Source organism: Anolis carolinensis, chromosome 2 (assembly GCF_035594765.1).
Source record: "Anolis carolinensis isolate JA03-04 chromosome 2, rAnoCar3.1.pri, whole genome shotgun sequence".
NCBI classification, from domain to species: Eukaryota; Metazoa; Chordata; class Lepidosauria; order Squamata; family Dactyloidae; genus Anolis; species Anolis carolinensis.
In genome coordinates this window covers 32,628,574-32,644,224 of record NC_085842.1, presented here as the reverse complement: position 1 = coordinate 32,644,224, position 15,651 = coordinate 32,628,574, and the positions used below count along the sequence as shown (strand labels likewise).

The following is a 15,651-nucleotide window of genomic DNA, read 5'->3' as shown; positions in this document are numbered from 1 at the left end:
GAGTGTCTACAACTCCCATGTTTCCCTAGCATTGAGCCATGGCAGATATGATCCGTTAATGACCCATATAATAAGCCCCGCCCCTCTGCCCTAAGCCCGCCCATTCCCTGGATCTATTTGTGTTCCACATAAACTCCGCCCCTCCTCCCTAGGTTCCGCCTTAAGCCCCGCCCTCTCCAGCGGATGAATCCTTGTAGACCAGAAGCCGCTGTGGTCATGGAGGTGGGCGCTTCGTAGATGCTCAGTTCAAGCCACGCCCACCGCATTTTGCCACGCCCCTTATTCGGATAAATCCTTGCGGACAAATGCCGCAGGACTCCTGCCTAATAAGCCACGCCCATCACTACAAGCCCCGCCCTCTTTTTTAGGCTAGATTCTTTTGTACTCCGCTTGCTGCCCGCTGGAACAGAAGCCACGAAGGATTAGGGTGCTCCACATAAACTCCGCCTCAAGCCACGCCCCTTCTATCGGATTGACCTCTTTCTGCTTGTGCGGATCAAAACCTACGGGAGCCCTGCCTGGTAAGCCCCGCCCACTGCTCCAGGCCCCGCCCTTCATTCTAAACCCCGCCTACTAGCCGAAGCCACGCCCCCTTCCTTCGGATTGATCTTTTCTGCTCTTGCGTCTGCCTGCGGGAGAAGAAGCTTTGCCTGACAGGCCCCGCCCACCGCCCTCTCCCTAAGCCACGCCCTCTTAGGATTGATCCGTTTGTACTCCGCTCGCTGCCCGCTGGACCAGAAGTCATGAAGGATGAGGGTGTCTCACATAAGCTCCGCCTCCAGCCACACCCACCATCCTTAGCCACGCCCCTTAAGAATGATCCTTTTCTGTCCTGCCTGATAAGCCACGCCCACCGCGCTAGGCCCCGCCTTCTTTAGATGGATCCTTTGTGCTCTTCTTGCTGACAGGCCCCGCCCACCGCTCCTGCACCATAAGCCCCGCCCCCTCCGAATTGTTCTTAAAGCCATGAAAGATGCGGGAGCGCCATATAAGCTCCGCCTCAAGCCACACCCACCGCCTTTGCCACGCCTTTCCTTAGGATTGATCCTGATAGGCCCCGCCTACCGGTCCAGGCCCCGCCTTCTTTGGATGATCCTTTTGTGCTCTGCTGCCAGCTTTGCCTGAAAGGCTCCGCCCACCGCTCCAGGCCCTGCCCTCTCCCTAAGCCCCGCCCTCTCTTGGGCTTTTGTGCTCCGCTGGACCAGGAGCCGCGGCGGCGGTGCCATGGAGGAGGCGGAGGCGGGTCTCCTGCGGGAGTCGCTGCGCTGCCCGCTGTGCCGGGACCTCTTCCGCGACCCGGTGCTGCTCTCGGGCTGCGGGCACAGCCTGTGCCGGGCCTGCGTGGCCCAGTGCTGGGCTCCCTTCGCCAGGCGCCTGCGCTGCCCGCACTGCCGGGAGCCCCTCCCGCTCCAAGGGCTGCTCCAGCCCAACCCGCTCCTGGGCAGCCTCGCCCAGCGCCTCCGGGGGATGCGAGCAGGAGGACCCGCCCCCACCATGGCCCCCAAGAGCGCAGCAGCAGCGGCCACGGGGGTCTTTGGGGGAAAGTCTGTGAGCAAGAGAATGGGGAAATATATGTATATCTAAAGGGGGGCTGGGAGGAGGAGGTGGGTTGGCTGTAGGCTGGGGATGATGGGAGTTGTCCACCACATTTGGGGCGTGGCTTCCTATGACAGTTGCTCCTCCCTCTCTCTCTTAAGTATGTTTTGTAGAATGGCGCTCAGGAGGTCCTTCCTTCAGTCCAACTCCTGTTCTCAATCCCAATGTTATTGTTCTTTCATCCTCTCCCTCTTCTCATTCTTCTTCTTTCTCTCCTCATCCTCTCCTTATATAATAATAATAACGAATGGGACCCTGAAGAAGGAGACAGAAGGCCTGATCCTTGCAGCCCAGGAGCAAGCCATCAGAACAAATGCAATTAAGGCCAAGATCGAAAAATCAGCTGATGACCCAAAATGCAGACTGTGCAAGGAAACCGACGAAACCATTGATCATATCCTCAGCTGCTGTAAGAAAATCGCAGACAGACTACAAACAGAGGCACAACTATGTGGCCCAAATGATTCATTGGAACGTATGCCTCAAGTACCACCTGCCAGCAGCAAAGAACTGGTGGGATCACAAACCTGCAAAAGTATTGGAAAATGAGCACGCAAAGATACTGTGAGACTTCCGAATCCAGACTGACAAAGTTCTGGAACACAACACACCAGACATCACAGTTATGGAAAAGAAAAGGGTTTGGATCATTGATGTTGCCATCCCAGGTGACAGTCGCATAGAAGAAAAACAACAGGAAAAACTCAGCCGCTATCAGGACCTCAAAATTGAACTTCAAAGACTCTGGCAGAAACCAGTGCAGGTGGTCCCAGTTGTGATGGGCACATTGGGTGCCGTGCCAAAAGATCTCAGCCGGCATTTGGAAACAATGGGCATTGACAAAATCACGATCTGCCAACTGCAAAAGGCCACCCTACTGGGATCTGCGCGCATCATCCGAAAATTCATCACACAGTCCTAGACACTTGGGAAGTGTTCGACTTGTGATTTTGTGCTATGAAATCCAGCATATTTATCTTGTTTGCTGTGTCATAAAATAAATAATAATAGAGCTGGATGATCTGGACAGAAAAACAAAAAAACTGATGACAATACACTACTCATTACACCCGCGTAGTGATGTCGACAGACTACCTGCCCAGAAAATCTGGAAGCAGAGGGCTTCTGCAAGTGAAACAAACGGTAGAAGAAGAGAAACATGCCCTGGCAGACTATGTGAAAGGCAGTCTTCTTCTGTCACTTTCTCCACTCCTTTCCATCTTCTCCTTTGCATGTCCTCCACCTCTTTTTCTCCTTCTTCTCTTATCCTTTTCTCATCCTCTCCTTCTCCACTTCCTCCTCACTCTCTCCTCTATTTATACCCAGTTTTCACTTTTTCTCTAAATTGAGACCCAAAGCCGCCCACAATATTAAAAGCAATGCAACTTAAAACCTACCAAATAAAGTTCAAGAAGTAAACACAGCTTCTCCTATACATAAAAAAACAAGTATATTGTATATCTTTAGTGAATGTATTCAATTTAATTTACCCTTCTGGGGTTGAGAATGACAGGATATAAATATGGTAAATAAATTAATATTATTAAAAGCATGTTTAAATAGTTAAAATGTTGTAAACATATTTTAAGACTGGGTTGCTGTGAGTTTTCCAGGCTGTATGTATCTGTGGTATGTTCAGGGTGGGAGAAATATATATTAACCTCAAGTACCTAGTTTCCAACAGACCTCACAACCTCTGAGGATGCCTGCCATAGATGTGGGTGAAACATCAGGAGTGAATGCTTCTGGAACATGGCCATACAGCCCGGAAAACTCACAGCAACCCAGTGATTTTGGCCATGAAAGTCTTTGACAACACATTTTTTAAGGCAGTAAGATCAAAACATTAAAAACAGCACACCACTTATGCACACAGATGCTACAATATAGTGTCAGTTTTATCTCTTGTGAATGGGTACAGGACTACAATTCCTAGCATTCATCACCAGGGCTGCTGGAAGCTGCAGTCCAGCAAAATCTGGAGGGTCATACATAGTCTTCACCCTTTATCTTAAAAAGAATTTTGAAGTTTAAACATACCTCTCCTGCATTCGAGTTGTAGAATGGGCCGGGCTGTGGCGCAGGATGGTGAGCAGCTGCTGCAATAAATCACTCTGACCATGAGGTCATGAGTTCGAGGCCAGCCCATGGCGGGGTGAGCACCCGTCAATTAAAAATAAAATATAGCCCCTGCTCGTTGCTGACCTAGCAACCCGAAAGATAGTTGCATCTATCAAGTAGGAAATAAGGTACCACTTATAAAGGTGGGGAGGCAAGTTTAACTAATTTACAACATTGGAATGAGGAAGTGCCATCAGAGTGGATGATGAAGCAACTGCTCCCCCCGTGGCCAGAATCGAACATCCCCTCAGGAGAAGGTTAAATTGCCTCTGCGTCTGTCTCTGTCTCTGTTCGATGTGTTTATGGGCATTGAATGTTTGCCCTGCATGTGTATAATGTGATCCGCCCTGAGTTCCCTTTGGGGTGAGAAGGGCGGAATATAAATGCTGTAAATAAATAAATAAATAGAATGCATCTGTGAAGTATAATTAATGCAGTTTGATGCCACTTCCACTGCCATAGCTCTGTGTTCTGGAACCCTGGGATTTTTAGTTTTGTGAGACCAGCAGTATTTGATAGACAAGGTGAATTGCCTTGTGAAACAACAACTCCCAGGATTCCAGGGCGTTAGCTGTGGCAATTAAAGTAGCATCAAACTGCATTCAATATACTTCACAGATGCACCCAGGGCCTCCATTGTTAAATGCACTGGTATGCATTTATATTGCTTCACTTAATGCATTTCCACTTCTAATGGCATCTTGGGGCATGTAATTAACTTCTCTCTAGGGATCACTGAAATGGAAGAGATGTGAAATTTCTTCCAGGTGATGGGATCACCATCTGACCAGAAAAATTGCAGGGCAAGCTGACTGGCTCTTGTGCTTTTGTCAACAGCTTGAACGATAGAAATCAGTAGGTGAGGTTTTTTGGAGGCCAAAATGAACATGATCAGCTACCAAATGCACAGCAGCAACTTACTTATTTACTATATTTATATCCTGCTTTCTCTCACCCCTGAAGGGGACTCAAAGCAAGGCTTGGTAACAAAGTCTGCCAGCCTTCTTTGCTACTGTTTACAAAAATAGCCATGTCTTTCTTTCAGGGAGAATTTCTGGAAAATCAGGCTCTTTTGGGAAAAGAGAGAGAAACCCAAATTAGTAAAGGGAAGCAAAGAGAGGAACTGCTGGTAAGTATTATTATAATGTTTCCAACAACCTCTTACCATTATCCTTACATCAACCTTATGGAGTAGACTAACTTATGAGACTATGGGTGCATCTACACTGTAAAACCAATGCAGTTTAACACAAGTTTAATTGCCATGGCTCAGTGCTATGGAGTCCTGGGATTTGTGCTTTGGTGGGGAACCAGCACTCATTGGCATAGAATGCTAAAGACCTTGTCAACTTAGAACCTCCAGGATCCCATAGCATTGAGCCATGGCAGTTAAAGAGGTATCAAACTGCATTAATTCTAGTGTAGATCACCCTGTGATTAGCTGAAGGTCCGCCAGTGATTTCCCATGTTCGAATGTTTAGAGGAGACATGATAGCCATGTATAAATATGTGAAAAAGTGTCATAAGGAAGAGGGCGTGGACTTGCTTCCTGCTGCCCTTGAAACTAGGACTAGGAGCAATGGGTTCAAATTACAGGAAAGGATATTCCACCTGAACATTAGGAAGAACTTCCTGACCATACGAGCTGTTCAGCAGTGAAACTCTCTGCCTCAGAGTGTGGTAGAAGCTCCTTCCTTGGAAACTTTTAAACAGAGGCTGGATGGCCATCTGTCATGGGTGCTTTGATTGTGTTTTTCCTGCATGGCCGGGGTTTGGACTAGATGGCTCAGGAGGTCTCTTCCAACTCTATGATTCTGAATGGAGATTTAGTAGGTGAAGTTCCTCTGCACATTAGGTCTTTGTTGGACAAAGTTTCATCTGCTGGATTTCTGCTTAACTGGGGATTGGGAGGGCAAAATGCAGGTTTGGGGATTTTTCAGGTTTCTCTTTCTTAATTCTGTGGCTGCAGAAACAGATGGAGATGGAAGAGCAGCATGTTATCTGGGAATGGAAGGAACTGCGAGGGTTCTTGGAAGAGTGGGAAAAGCACTGGCTGAATCATTTGGAAGAGCTCAAGAGAGACGTTGTCCATGGCGGCTACGAGCAAGACTCCAAAGTGGCCAGTGAAGATTCACTGCTACAGGAACTTCTGGGCAAGCAAGAAAGAGACACATCACTGACACAGTCTTTGCAGGTAGGTCAAGTAGCTCAATAATAACACTATGTAACACGATTTTTGTTCCTGGGTTATAAATGTAATTTCCTAATTGGTTCTGTAATAAAAACACAGAAACAGCAAAAGATTTGTTTTTGCGGGACATTCTGCATCACATTTTGCTATAATTTTTCAATGACTATCTCATAGAGTCTCAACCAATTTAACATAGTTTGCGGCAGTCACAAAGACATAGTTTCTGGGGTATAACAATTACTTTCAAAATAAGTTCTGCATAGTTAAACAAGAATAACAGATTTTTTTTTCAAATTTTGCTATGTAATATAATGGACTTAAGGGACTGAAAACCTCGCCTGTTCTCAGTAGATCTATTTTGCTAATGCTTTTGTTGATGCTGATGGGTAATCCTATAGGAGCAGCCTAGAACTGATCACAGAAATAGATTGTGACAAAAGACTGAACATGCTCAGTCACTGTGTTTAACCAACATCAGAGATTTGTGGCTTTGTGGTCTTGCTTCCTCTTTTGGCATGCACCCACTACAGTATATCTCTCTCCTTTTTTGCTTCTACTCTCCTTGCAGGGTGTTGAAAGCACCGAGAACAGGTACATTTTGAGCTCGTCCTTCTTCTCCTGGGTCTGTAAAATGCATAGGATGATACACTTCGGGACCCACTGTTTCCTTTCCTTCCCCAGCATGGAGGATGGAGTGTTAAAGGTAGACTCCGCTGTAGCAGAGCTCAAACAGAGGCTCCACAGGTTCTCCTGGAAGCGAGCCCTCCTACAGGAAACATTGCTGCAATTTAAAGGTAAGGACGCTATTGCCATAATAGAGCACTGTGATGTGTTTTTATGCACACCACAACCATATGCTGAGGTGGGAGAGGGGATTTTTATGTTGAACCAAACCCTTGTCTATTTTCTGGTTATGGTTCTCCAAGAAGATAGCCTTTTAAATTGTAGAAAACACAACTAAAAGCTCTATCAGATATCAACCGCATTATTGTATATCTCAGTGGCCTTGTTCCTTGGTCCACTAGAATTGTATTGCTTCATAAATAGTAGCTTTAATAATGATAACACTATGTAACTCAATGTTTGTTCCTGGGTTATAAATGTCATTTCCTAATTAGTTCTATCATAAAAAAATGTTGAAAGTTTATTAATGTTTTGTCGAATTCCAGGGGAATTCCAGGCATGAAGCAATCAGGGCCAGGTTATACCTCCCAACAAAAGAATTTCCCTAGGCAGAAAGCAGCCAGGCTTTGAAGCTGAAAGACCATTCAATGCTAATCAAGGTGGCCAGTTGCAACATTTACACTTGCCTCAGACAGACAAAAGTTCTTTCTCCCACCCTGGACATTATTCCACAGATATATAAAACCCCACCCGCCTAGTTTCCAACAGACCTCAAAATCTCTGAGGATGCTTGCCATAGATGTGGGTGAAACGTCAGAAGAGAATGCTTCTGGAACATGGCCATACAACTTGGAAAACTCACAGCAACCCAAAGTTTATTAAACTGCAAAAATGTTGTTTTTGAGGGACATCCTGCAGCACATTTTGCTCTAGTTTTTCAATGACTATCTCACCGAGTCTCAACCAATTCAACATAGATTGTGACAATCCCAAAAATGAAGTTTCTAGAGTATAACAACTACTTTCAAAGTAAGTCCTGCACAATTAAACAGAAATAACACTTTCAAACCAGGAACAGATTATTTCTTTTCCAAATGTAGTTATAGTGTAATAACTAGGACAAGGGTTGGGAAAATGTGGCTTCTAGGACCAGCCCACAGAGTCCCCATTACGCACATTTTCCCCCAAGCAAAAAAATCCACCCATCTTGAAAACACCCTGGAGAACTTTTGAAACACCCAAAATGGATAGCAAAATCTGACCAGCTTTGAATTGAGACAGTTTGAGTTGGGGTTGATCACTTGGCCCCTGCCTTCATATCCTCTATAATCTGTCCTCTTGTTTCCCTGACCTTTTTCTTTTCCTCCCCAGAACAACTCCAGTTGGAAATGAATGGCGATACAGGTATGTGACATTCTGTGAAGCAATGACAAGATCACCATGCCCCAGTATTCCTTTTGATCTCTTTTGCGCTTCTTCTTTATATAAATGTAGCAAAGTAACCTGGGGGTTCTTTCTGGGGAAGGAGGATTATTCCAATCAGGTTCAAGGTATTTTGGCAGTTGCTCTCTAAGCTTTCAGACAACTCCTGTCCTGGACAAACAGAGCATTAAACATGAAACTATCTGTATGCAAAACATTGGCTCTCAGCTACGAGGTCTTCTCCATGCCTTTGGATAGGTATATCTATATCTATATATAATACTAATGATTAAACAATATAATAATTATATATATCACATGTAATACTACTGATAATATTGCAGTATGTTGGTATAGTGCAAGATAGTAATATATGATGTTTATATTGTGCTATGCTAATAATATAATATATTGTATGTACATATAACTTGTAAGCTGCTCTGAGTCCCCTTCAGGGTAAGGATATAAATGTGAATAAATAAATAATAATAAATAAATAGGTATCAGATGGATTTATGACCCTTGTATATTAGAAATCTCATGCAGGCCAACCTGCATGACTACATAAGGAGCAAGCCTACATTGCAGAACAGAATAGCCTTTTAAAGTCTTATTTGTAATTTTGAGTAGAGTAGATTCAGTGGAATTAATAGGGTTTGCACAAGTGTTGGCATATGTCAGCTTCCATTTTTTGATAGTCACAAGACAAACTTGTTTGGTGGTTTTCTTCAGAAGGAGTTTGCCTTTGCCATCTTCTGAAGCTGAAAGTGAATGATTTGCCAAATGTCAGTCAGTGCATTTCCATGGCCAAACATGGATTTGAACTCTGGTCTCTGGAGTCATAGTCCAATGCTCAAACCATAATACTCTGCTAGGACTGCAGTGGTCTGTTTGAACTGGGATAGGAGTTTGACATAAGGCATGTGTCATTCTATCTACTACTTTCTCTATGCACACATTCCTTATCAACTAAATCATGTCTTTCTTATAATGACCCCTTCTTAACCTCCAGGTTACAGGATAGAATCCTCATTTCAGTCTAAAGTGACCAGTCATCCCCAAGAAGACAGAGAAGAAACATCTGCAAAAGAGATCCAGGTACCTGATTTTTCAGCGAGCACCGGTAGTTCTTAATTCACTGTTTACAGTGCGTAACATGAAGTTTTATGTATACGAAATGTTTCCATTCCTGTTATGAGGCAAGATACTGTCAAGCTTGGGGGAACTCAAATTAATAGAAAAGAAAAAGTCAAGTCTTTGGGACACCAAATAGCCCAATGTACACAACATCTCCTTAGTGGCAGTGGAATGCTTGGTGATTTTTTGGGATAGAGAAAATGCAGTGGAATGTACTGGAGGAAATTTTGGCTGAGTCGCAGGAATACTGTATTGAGGCAGTGAAACATAAATCCCTTGGACTAAATATGACATGCCAAAGTCATTTAGTTTAGTTCCCATGACACAGCCAAGAATGTTAAAATTGAAGTTGGGGATGGGTTGGAGTTAAAGAATCTTTTTGCTTTCTTTCAACTAGTGTCACATTTGGCATTTGATGGGACCACATTTGGCAACACATAGGGAAAACCCATTTGAAAGTAGGAAATGCTTCTTAAATGTTGCAACCTCCAATACATCCTTAGGAAACAAAATTGGCCCTATTGGGATTGCAGGAACACTCTTTTCCTGTAATATTTTGTTACAGGCAACATTGTATTAACTATTTTATATTAATAGAGTAGGTGTTGCACATAATGAGAAATGATAGTAAGGGGTGAAATAAGGGGTGAAACCGAATGAATGTGTGATCTTGCTTGATAGGAGCATAGGCGTTTAATGCAGGTCAAGATGCATTGGCTTTTTTTCGTGTCAGGAGTGACTTGAGAAACTGTAAGTTGCTTCTGGTGTGAGAGAATTGGCCATCTGCAAGAACGTTGCCCAGGGGACACCCGGATGTTTTACCATCCTGTGGGAGGCTTCTCTCATGTCCCCGCATGGGAAGCTGGAGCTGACAGACAGGAGCTCACCCACATTGTGGGATTTGTGTGCACTAAAACAAATGCAGTTTTCTCTTTTTCTTGTCAATATTATGTTCCTTTATTTTTATGACTACAGAAAAATGCTTCTGAAAAACTTCTGACTGATGAAAAAATAATCAAAGAGGTAGGTTGTAGCAGCATTGAACACTTTCTGATGTCGGTGTAGATTGTTTTGTCTGACAGTTATTGAGAAATGCTTGGAAAAACCACTTTATTAGACCAGCTCCCAGAGTGTCCTAGATAGCATGGCTAGGATCTGTTCTGATAGTTGGATTCTGGGATTTCTGGTTCAGGAAAAAAGAATATTTCTATACCCTGGCTCTTGAGCATTCCTTATCCAAAATTCAAAGTACTCCAAAATCCCAAAATATCCACATCTGTGGTTGGTATATTGACACCTAGCTCTCTGGTGGCTCCATATACATAAATTTTGTTCCATGCACAAAATGATATAATAAAAATATTATATAAAATTATCTTCTTACTGTGTGTATAAGTTGTATATGAAACATCAATGAATGTTGTGTCCCAAGCATTTTGAGTAAGGGGTAGCCAACTTCTGTATGATGAAGTCAAAGACTGTGGCCATTCTCCACCATAGTGATGAACTTCTGTTTTTCCTATGAACGGAAAGCCTAGTGAACATTCATCCTTTAATCTCCATGTTAGTTTTGTAACATTGCACTCTTCGTGGTAGGATATGTTTTCCTATGCAAAGAAGAGAGAGATTTTGTTTTGTATTTTCCTGTGAACAATTGATGCCGACTGAAAGCTTTTGATGTTTCAGGAACTGACACCCTTCAAGGGACATTCAGAAGAGCCGTGGTTGGGATTGCCACACATTACAGCTGCCCTCCCTAAGAAGATCAAGGAAGAAGAGGAGGAAACTGGCATCTCTGCCGGTAGGACCCTCCCCGACCCACTTGTCCCACAGCTGTGGGGACAGCATGTCAGGCCTCATTATGCTGGCTGGGAAGATAATGGAAATTGTAGCTCCCTCCACCCAGAGATTCCTTCTCTGTGTCTTTATTATGTAGGGCACCAAAGTCAGAAAATAATATTAATAATAACTTTATTCTTATATCCCACCCTATCTCCCCGGAGGGACTCTGGGAGGCTCACATAGGGACCAAGGCCAAAATACAACATAAAATACAACAGCAAAATGTATTTAAAACATATAAACATATAAAAACTAGGCATCTTCAAGAAATATTCATGAAAATATCTACGGAAATATTCATAAAATATACATTAAAATATTCTTAAAAGTATTCTAAAATACTCATTAAAATATTCATAAAATATCTGCAGAAATAATCATAACAATATCAACAGAAATACAGGTTTCAATGGCTTCTCTGTGCAGTCAGACATGATGGCTGTCAGAAAAGACACATAAGTTGTTTATTATAGACCAAGACTCTACGTCAGTGGTTCTCAACCTGTGGATCCCCAGATGTTTTGGCCTTCAACTCTCAGAAATCCTAACAGCTGGTAAACTGGCTGGGATTTCTGGGAGTTGTAGGCCAAAACACCTGGGGACCCACAGGTTGAGAACCACTGTTCTACATCAAACAGACAGAACCAAAAGTTCCATGTCCATTTTCCCATTGCTCAACAGTTGATCCAGCTTTCCATGAAGGACCACCCCCATTGAACCTCCTTAACCAGTAGTTCTCAGACTCTAGTCCTCCAGGTGTTTTGGACTTCAACTCCCAGAGGCCTTAGCTGCCTTGGCTAAAGATTCTGGGAACTGAAGTGTGAAACACCTGATAAAACAAAGTTTGGGAAACATTGTCCTAGATAGTGCCACTACTGATACATTGGCTTACACTGGGACTTATGTAAGTCTGAACAAGATATCTCCTCTTGTGCAACCTTGAAGAAAGTGAAACTGCTTGCATAATGACATTTATGTAGTGCAAAGACACAACAATTTGTTTGTTTGTTTGTTTAATTTACATACCGCTCTTCTCCCCCAGGGAGACCCAGAGCGGTCAAACAATTGTTTTGGCCATTTGCTAAAAATTTGCAGAACACCTGGAGGACCAGAGTTTTTTAATCACTGCGCTAGTCTAGACCACTGCTTCTTAAACTGTGAGTCCCATCCCTACATTGGGTCCCCTGGGCTCCATGTTGGGATTCCCCAAAACTTTGGCAACAGTAAATGTTTTCTGAATGCAACCTAGTAGCTGTTTTAGACATGTACATGATTCCGTTGGCAACTACATGCAGTTTTACAGAGGACTCTGCAGAAAATGCTTCAGATGCACCTCATAAAAATGAAAATCAGTTTTGATGTGGGTGAAACGTCAGAAGAGAATGCTTCTGGAACATGGTCATACAGCCCGGAAAACTTACATCAAACCAGAAAATCAGTTTGCTTGGAATGCCTTTCAAGTGCTGGTTTGTTATTCATAAATGTTAGACCTTAATGCCTATTTTATATACCTATATACCCAAAGTCATGTAAACATTTCTTGGACCAACAAGGTTCCCAAATAGAAAAGTTTAAGAAGCCCTGATCTTGACCCTTTGTAAACGTAATAATAATGATTAATAATAATGATAATAATAGTAATGTTTATTTATATCCTGCCCCCTCTACCCTGGGGACTCGGGGTAACTTGCAATATAGATATACAATAAGTGCAATACAGCAAGATACATAAAATGGAATAAACAATTAATAACATCCTTTCCTATACGAGGTAACCATTTCTGTCTCTTGCTATTTCCTCACCTTTCTTTCCATTCTTTTTTTTAAAAAATTCCAGAACACATTACACTGTTACATGGAATTAAAGAAGAAGATCCTCGCCAAAGTGGTCCTGAGATGGTGGAGCGGACGGCCATAAGATTGCAAAGATCAGAAGGCAATGTATCCCAGAGTAACCAGCAGACTGATGGAGATGGCCTCCGTGGAAATAGTGTGGCAAAGATAAGTGGTCAGTCTGCTTGTACCAGAAGAAACTATGGAGAAGCAGCTGCTCGGAAACGGAAAGACAAATGTTACCCCTGTCCTGAATGTGGGAAGATCTTCCGTCAGTTTGGGGTCTTGATCACACACCACCGGCTCCACACAGGAGAGAAGCCCTACAGTTGCGCTTACTGCGCAAAAGGATTCAGTGATTATTCCAATCTGATTGCGCACCAAAGAACCCACACTGGGGAAAAGCCCTACCGGTGCGCTGACTGTGGGAAGAGCTTCACGCGTAGCACAACCCTCACCATTCACCAGAGAGGCCACACGCGGGAGAAGCCCTACCCTTGTCTCCAGTGTGGGAAACGCTTCAGCCGGGCCTCGAACCTCACCATCCACCAGAGAACTCATGCAGGGGAAAGAAACATGCCATATTGTGATCCAGAATAAAATAAAATGGGGGGGGGATTAAACACACAGCTCGGACCTTACAGTGTGGGAAATGCACACAGCTTTGCTGATACAAGGCCCCTTTCCCAATGGAGCAATCAATTCAAGCTGCAGGAAAAGAAATTTTACCTAAACATTAGGAGAGGCTTCCTAAGAGTAAGAGATGTTCAAAGGTGGAGTATGCTTCCTGGGAGTGGGAGTGGCAGATGCTGGATGGCTATCTGTTGGGAGCGGTTTGATTGTGTGTTCCTGCATGACAGGATGGGGTTGGATTAGATAGCCCTTGAGGTCTCTTCTGACTATGTTTCTGTGACTTACAATCTGCAGGGAGGATTCTGGAAGTCAAAGTTCGACTTTTCTGTGTTCTCACTCAACCTATGCAAGGAGGGAAAATGTGCCCAATGGTGGGAAGGCTAAGATATAGCATTTTCTTTATCTTAAATTATGTTAAATGTTGCAATCTGCCTGAATCATACTGGAACAGCATATTAAGAGAAGAATCATTGTGCAAGTAGTTGCACTTGGTTTGTGTAAGTGCAGCTGATTATTGTGCAGACACACACATAGCTACCTCCCTTGCTTTTGACTTGGTGGATACGGAACGGGTTGGCTATTTCACAAGGGATGTGCTTTAGCCTGTGGTGCCCACTGTGCAACTGGCTGAGGAACTGTAGAATCCATCAGAAGGATGCTGGCATACATTTATGTTTTGCTAAAAGTGTATGGGAGATCCAGTGTGGTGTAGCGATCAATGGTTTGATTATGACTCCAGAGACCACAGTTAAATTCCCCATTCAGCCATGGAAACCACCTGAGGACCCTTCCAGACAGGCCCTATATCCCAGGATCTGATCCCAGATTTTCAATTTTTCCCAGATTATCTGGCAATACGGACTCATATAATCCACTCATATATCCCAGGATCAGATCCTGGGATATAGGGCCTGTCTGGAAGGGCCCTGAGTGACCATAGGCAAGTCACATTCTCATCCCCAGAAAATCTTGTGATAGGGTTGCTAGAAGTCAGAAATGACCTCAAAACATACAACAGCCAAAATGTATGAGGATCTCAAGCTGGGTATGCAGTTGCTGGTCAGGGGTTTAAGAAGCCAGGACTAACTGGATCCCCTCCATGAAGGCACATTCCTCTTTATCCTGGAAATATGTGAATAAATGAGATTTTACACAACTGTTCTATAATGATGTTTCTTCCTACCTCTTTCATCCCAAACCCCAAATAAAAGAGGCTGAACTGAAGTGTACATATTCTCCTACATTCCCAATGCTGTGGCGTTTGGATGCCTTGCAGTATGACTCCCCTATCCATGCAGAATATGTATCTGAGCTTACTGTGGACACTGGACAATAGCAAACTATTGAAATATTTGCTAGGTTCTCTGGTATAGATTCTGCCAACCTAGCAGTTCAAAAACATGCAAATGTGAGTAGATCAATAGGTACCGCTCTGGCAGGAAGGTAACGGCGCTCCATGCAGTCATGCCAGCCACATGACCTTGGAGGTGTCTGGAGGACAATGCTGGCTCTTCAACTTAGAAATGCAGATGAGCAGCAACCCCCAGAGTCGGACATGACTAGACTTAACGTCAGGGGAAACCTTTACCTTTACCTACCTGGTATAGAAATGCCTGGAGGACCTGGAAAATTCCAAGAGAAGAGATATTTTGTTAGATGTGTGTCAGCAAGACTCCCCCCTCGATGGGTTGTCACTTTGTCATGGTGAGAGGGCTTGCATGTTCCAGTGGACTTATGGGCGTAACCGTCAGAGTCACGCACTCCCAGGAGGGGCTGCAGAAGAGGTTCCAGATCAAGCACAATCCAAAGACCTCAATGGTGGATCAGGCAGAAGACCACATGGCACATGTTACAATGGCTGTGAAGGCGGAAGAAGGCTGCAGCAGATTGAGAAGCCACTGTCGTCGTGTTAAGCATGCCACTGGAAGTGCACCTCACTCTGTGAAGACAGAGTTGATCAGCTGTGCACTGATCTCTACACATAAAAAACCTCATGCACAGGCGTCTTCCAGGAAAAATACCTCATGGGCCATCCAGACCTCATGGGCCATCCAGTCCAACCCCCTGCCAAGAAGCAGGAAATCACATTCAAAGCACCCCCGACAGATGGCCATCCAGCCTCTGCTTAAAAGCCTCCAAAGAAGGAGCCTCCACCACAGTCCGGGGCAGAGAGTTCCACTGCCAAACAGCTCTTACTGTGAGGAAGTTCTTCCTAATGTTCAGGTGGAATCTCCTTTCCTGTAGTTTGAAGC

The 15,651-nt window shown here is 44.0% G+C and overlaps 1 protein-coding gene across 2 annotated transcripts; it reads left to right on the top strand.

The window, feature by feature from the left end:
* Window positions 1-1,052: 1,052 nt before the first annotated feature.
* On the top strand, window positions 1,053-14,623 carry LOC100552381 (zinc finger protein 567). Of its 2 annotated transcripts, none has more exons than XM_016991701.2 (10): window positions 1,053-1,548; window positions 4,763-4,846; window positions 5,687-5,911; window positions 6,477-6,499; window positions 6,590-6,702; window positions 7,904-7,936; window positions 8,967-9,052; window positions 10,067-10,114; window positions 10,778-10,892; window positions 12,771-14,623. In XM_016991701.2, exons 1-10 carry the CDS (start codon window positions 1,225-1,227, stop codon window positions 13,364-13,366), a joined length of 1,647 nt encoding a protein of 548 aa, XP_016847190.2. In that variant the 5' UTR covers window positions 1,053-1,224; the 3' UTR covers window positions 13,367-14,623. The 2 variants fall into 2 exon arrangements, with proteins under 2 accessions (XP_016847190.2, XP_008103727.2); XM_008105520.3 differs by having other exon boundaries at window positions 1,054-1,548; window positions 8,961-9,052.
* The last annotated feature ends 1,028 nt before the right edge of the window (window positions 14,624-15,651 follow it).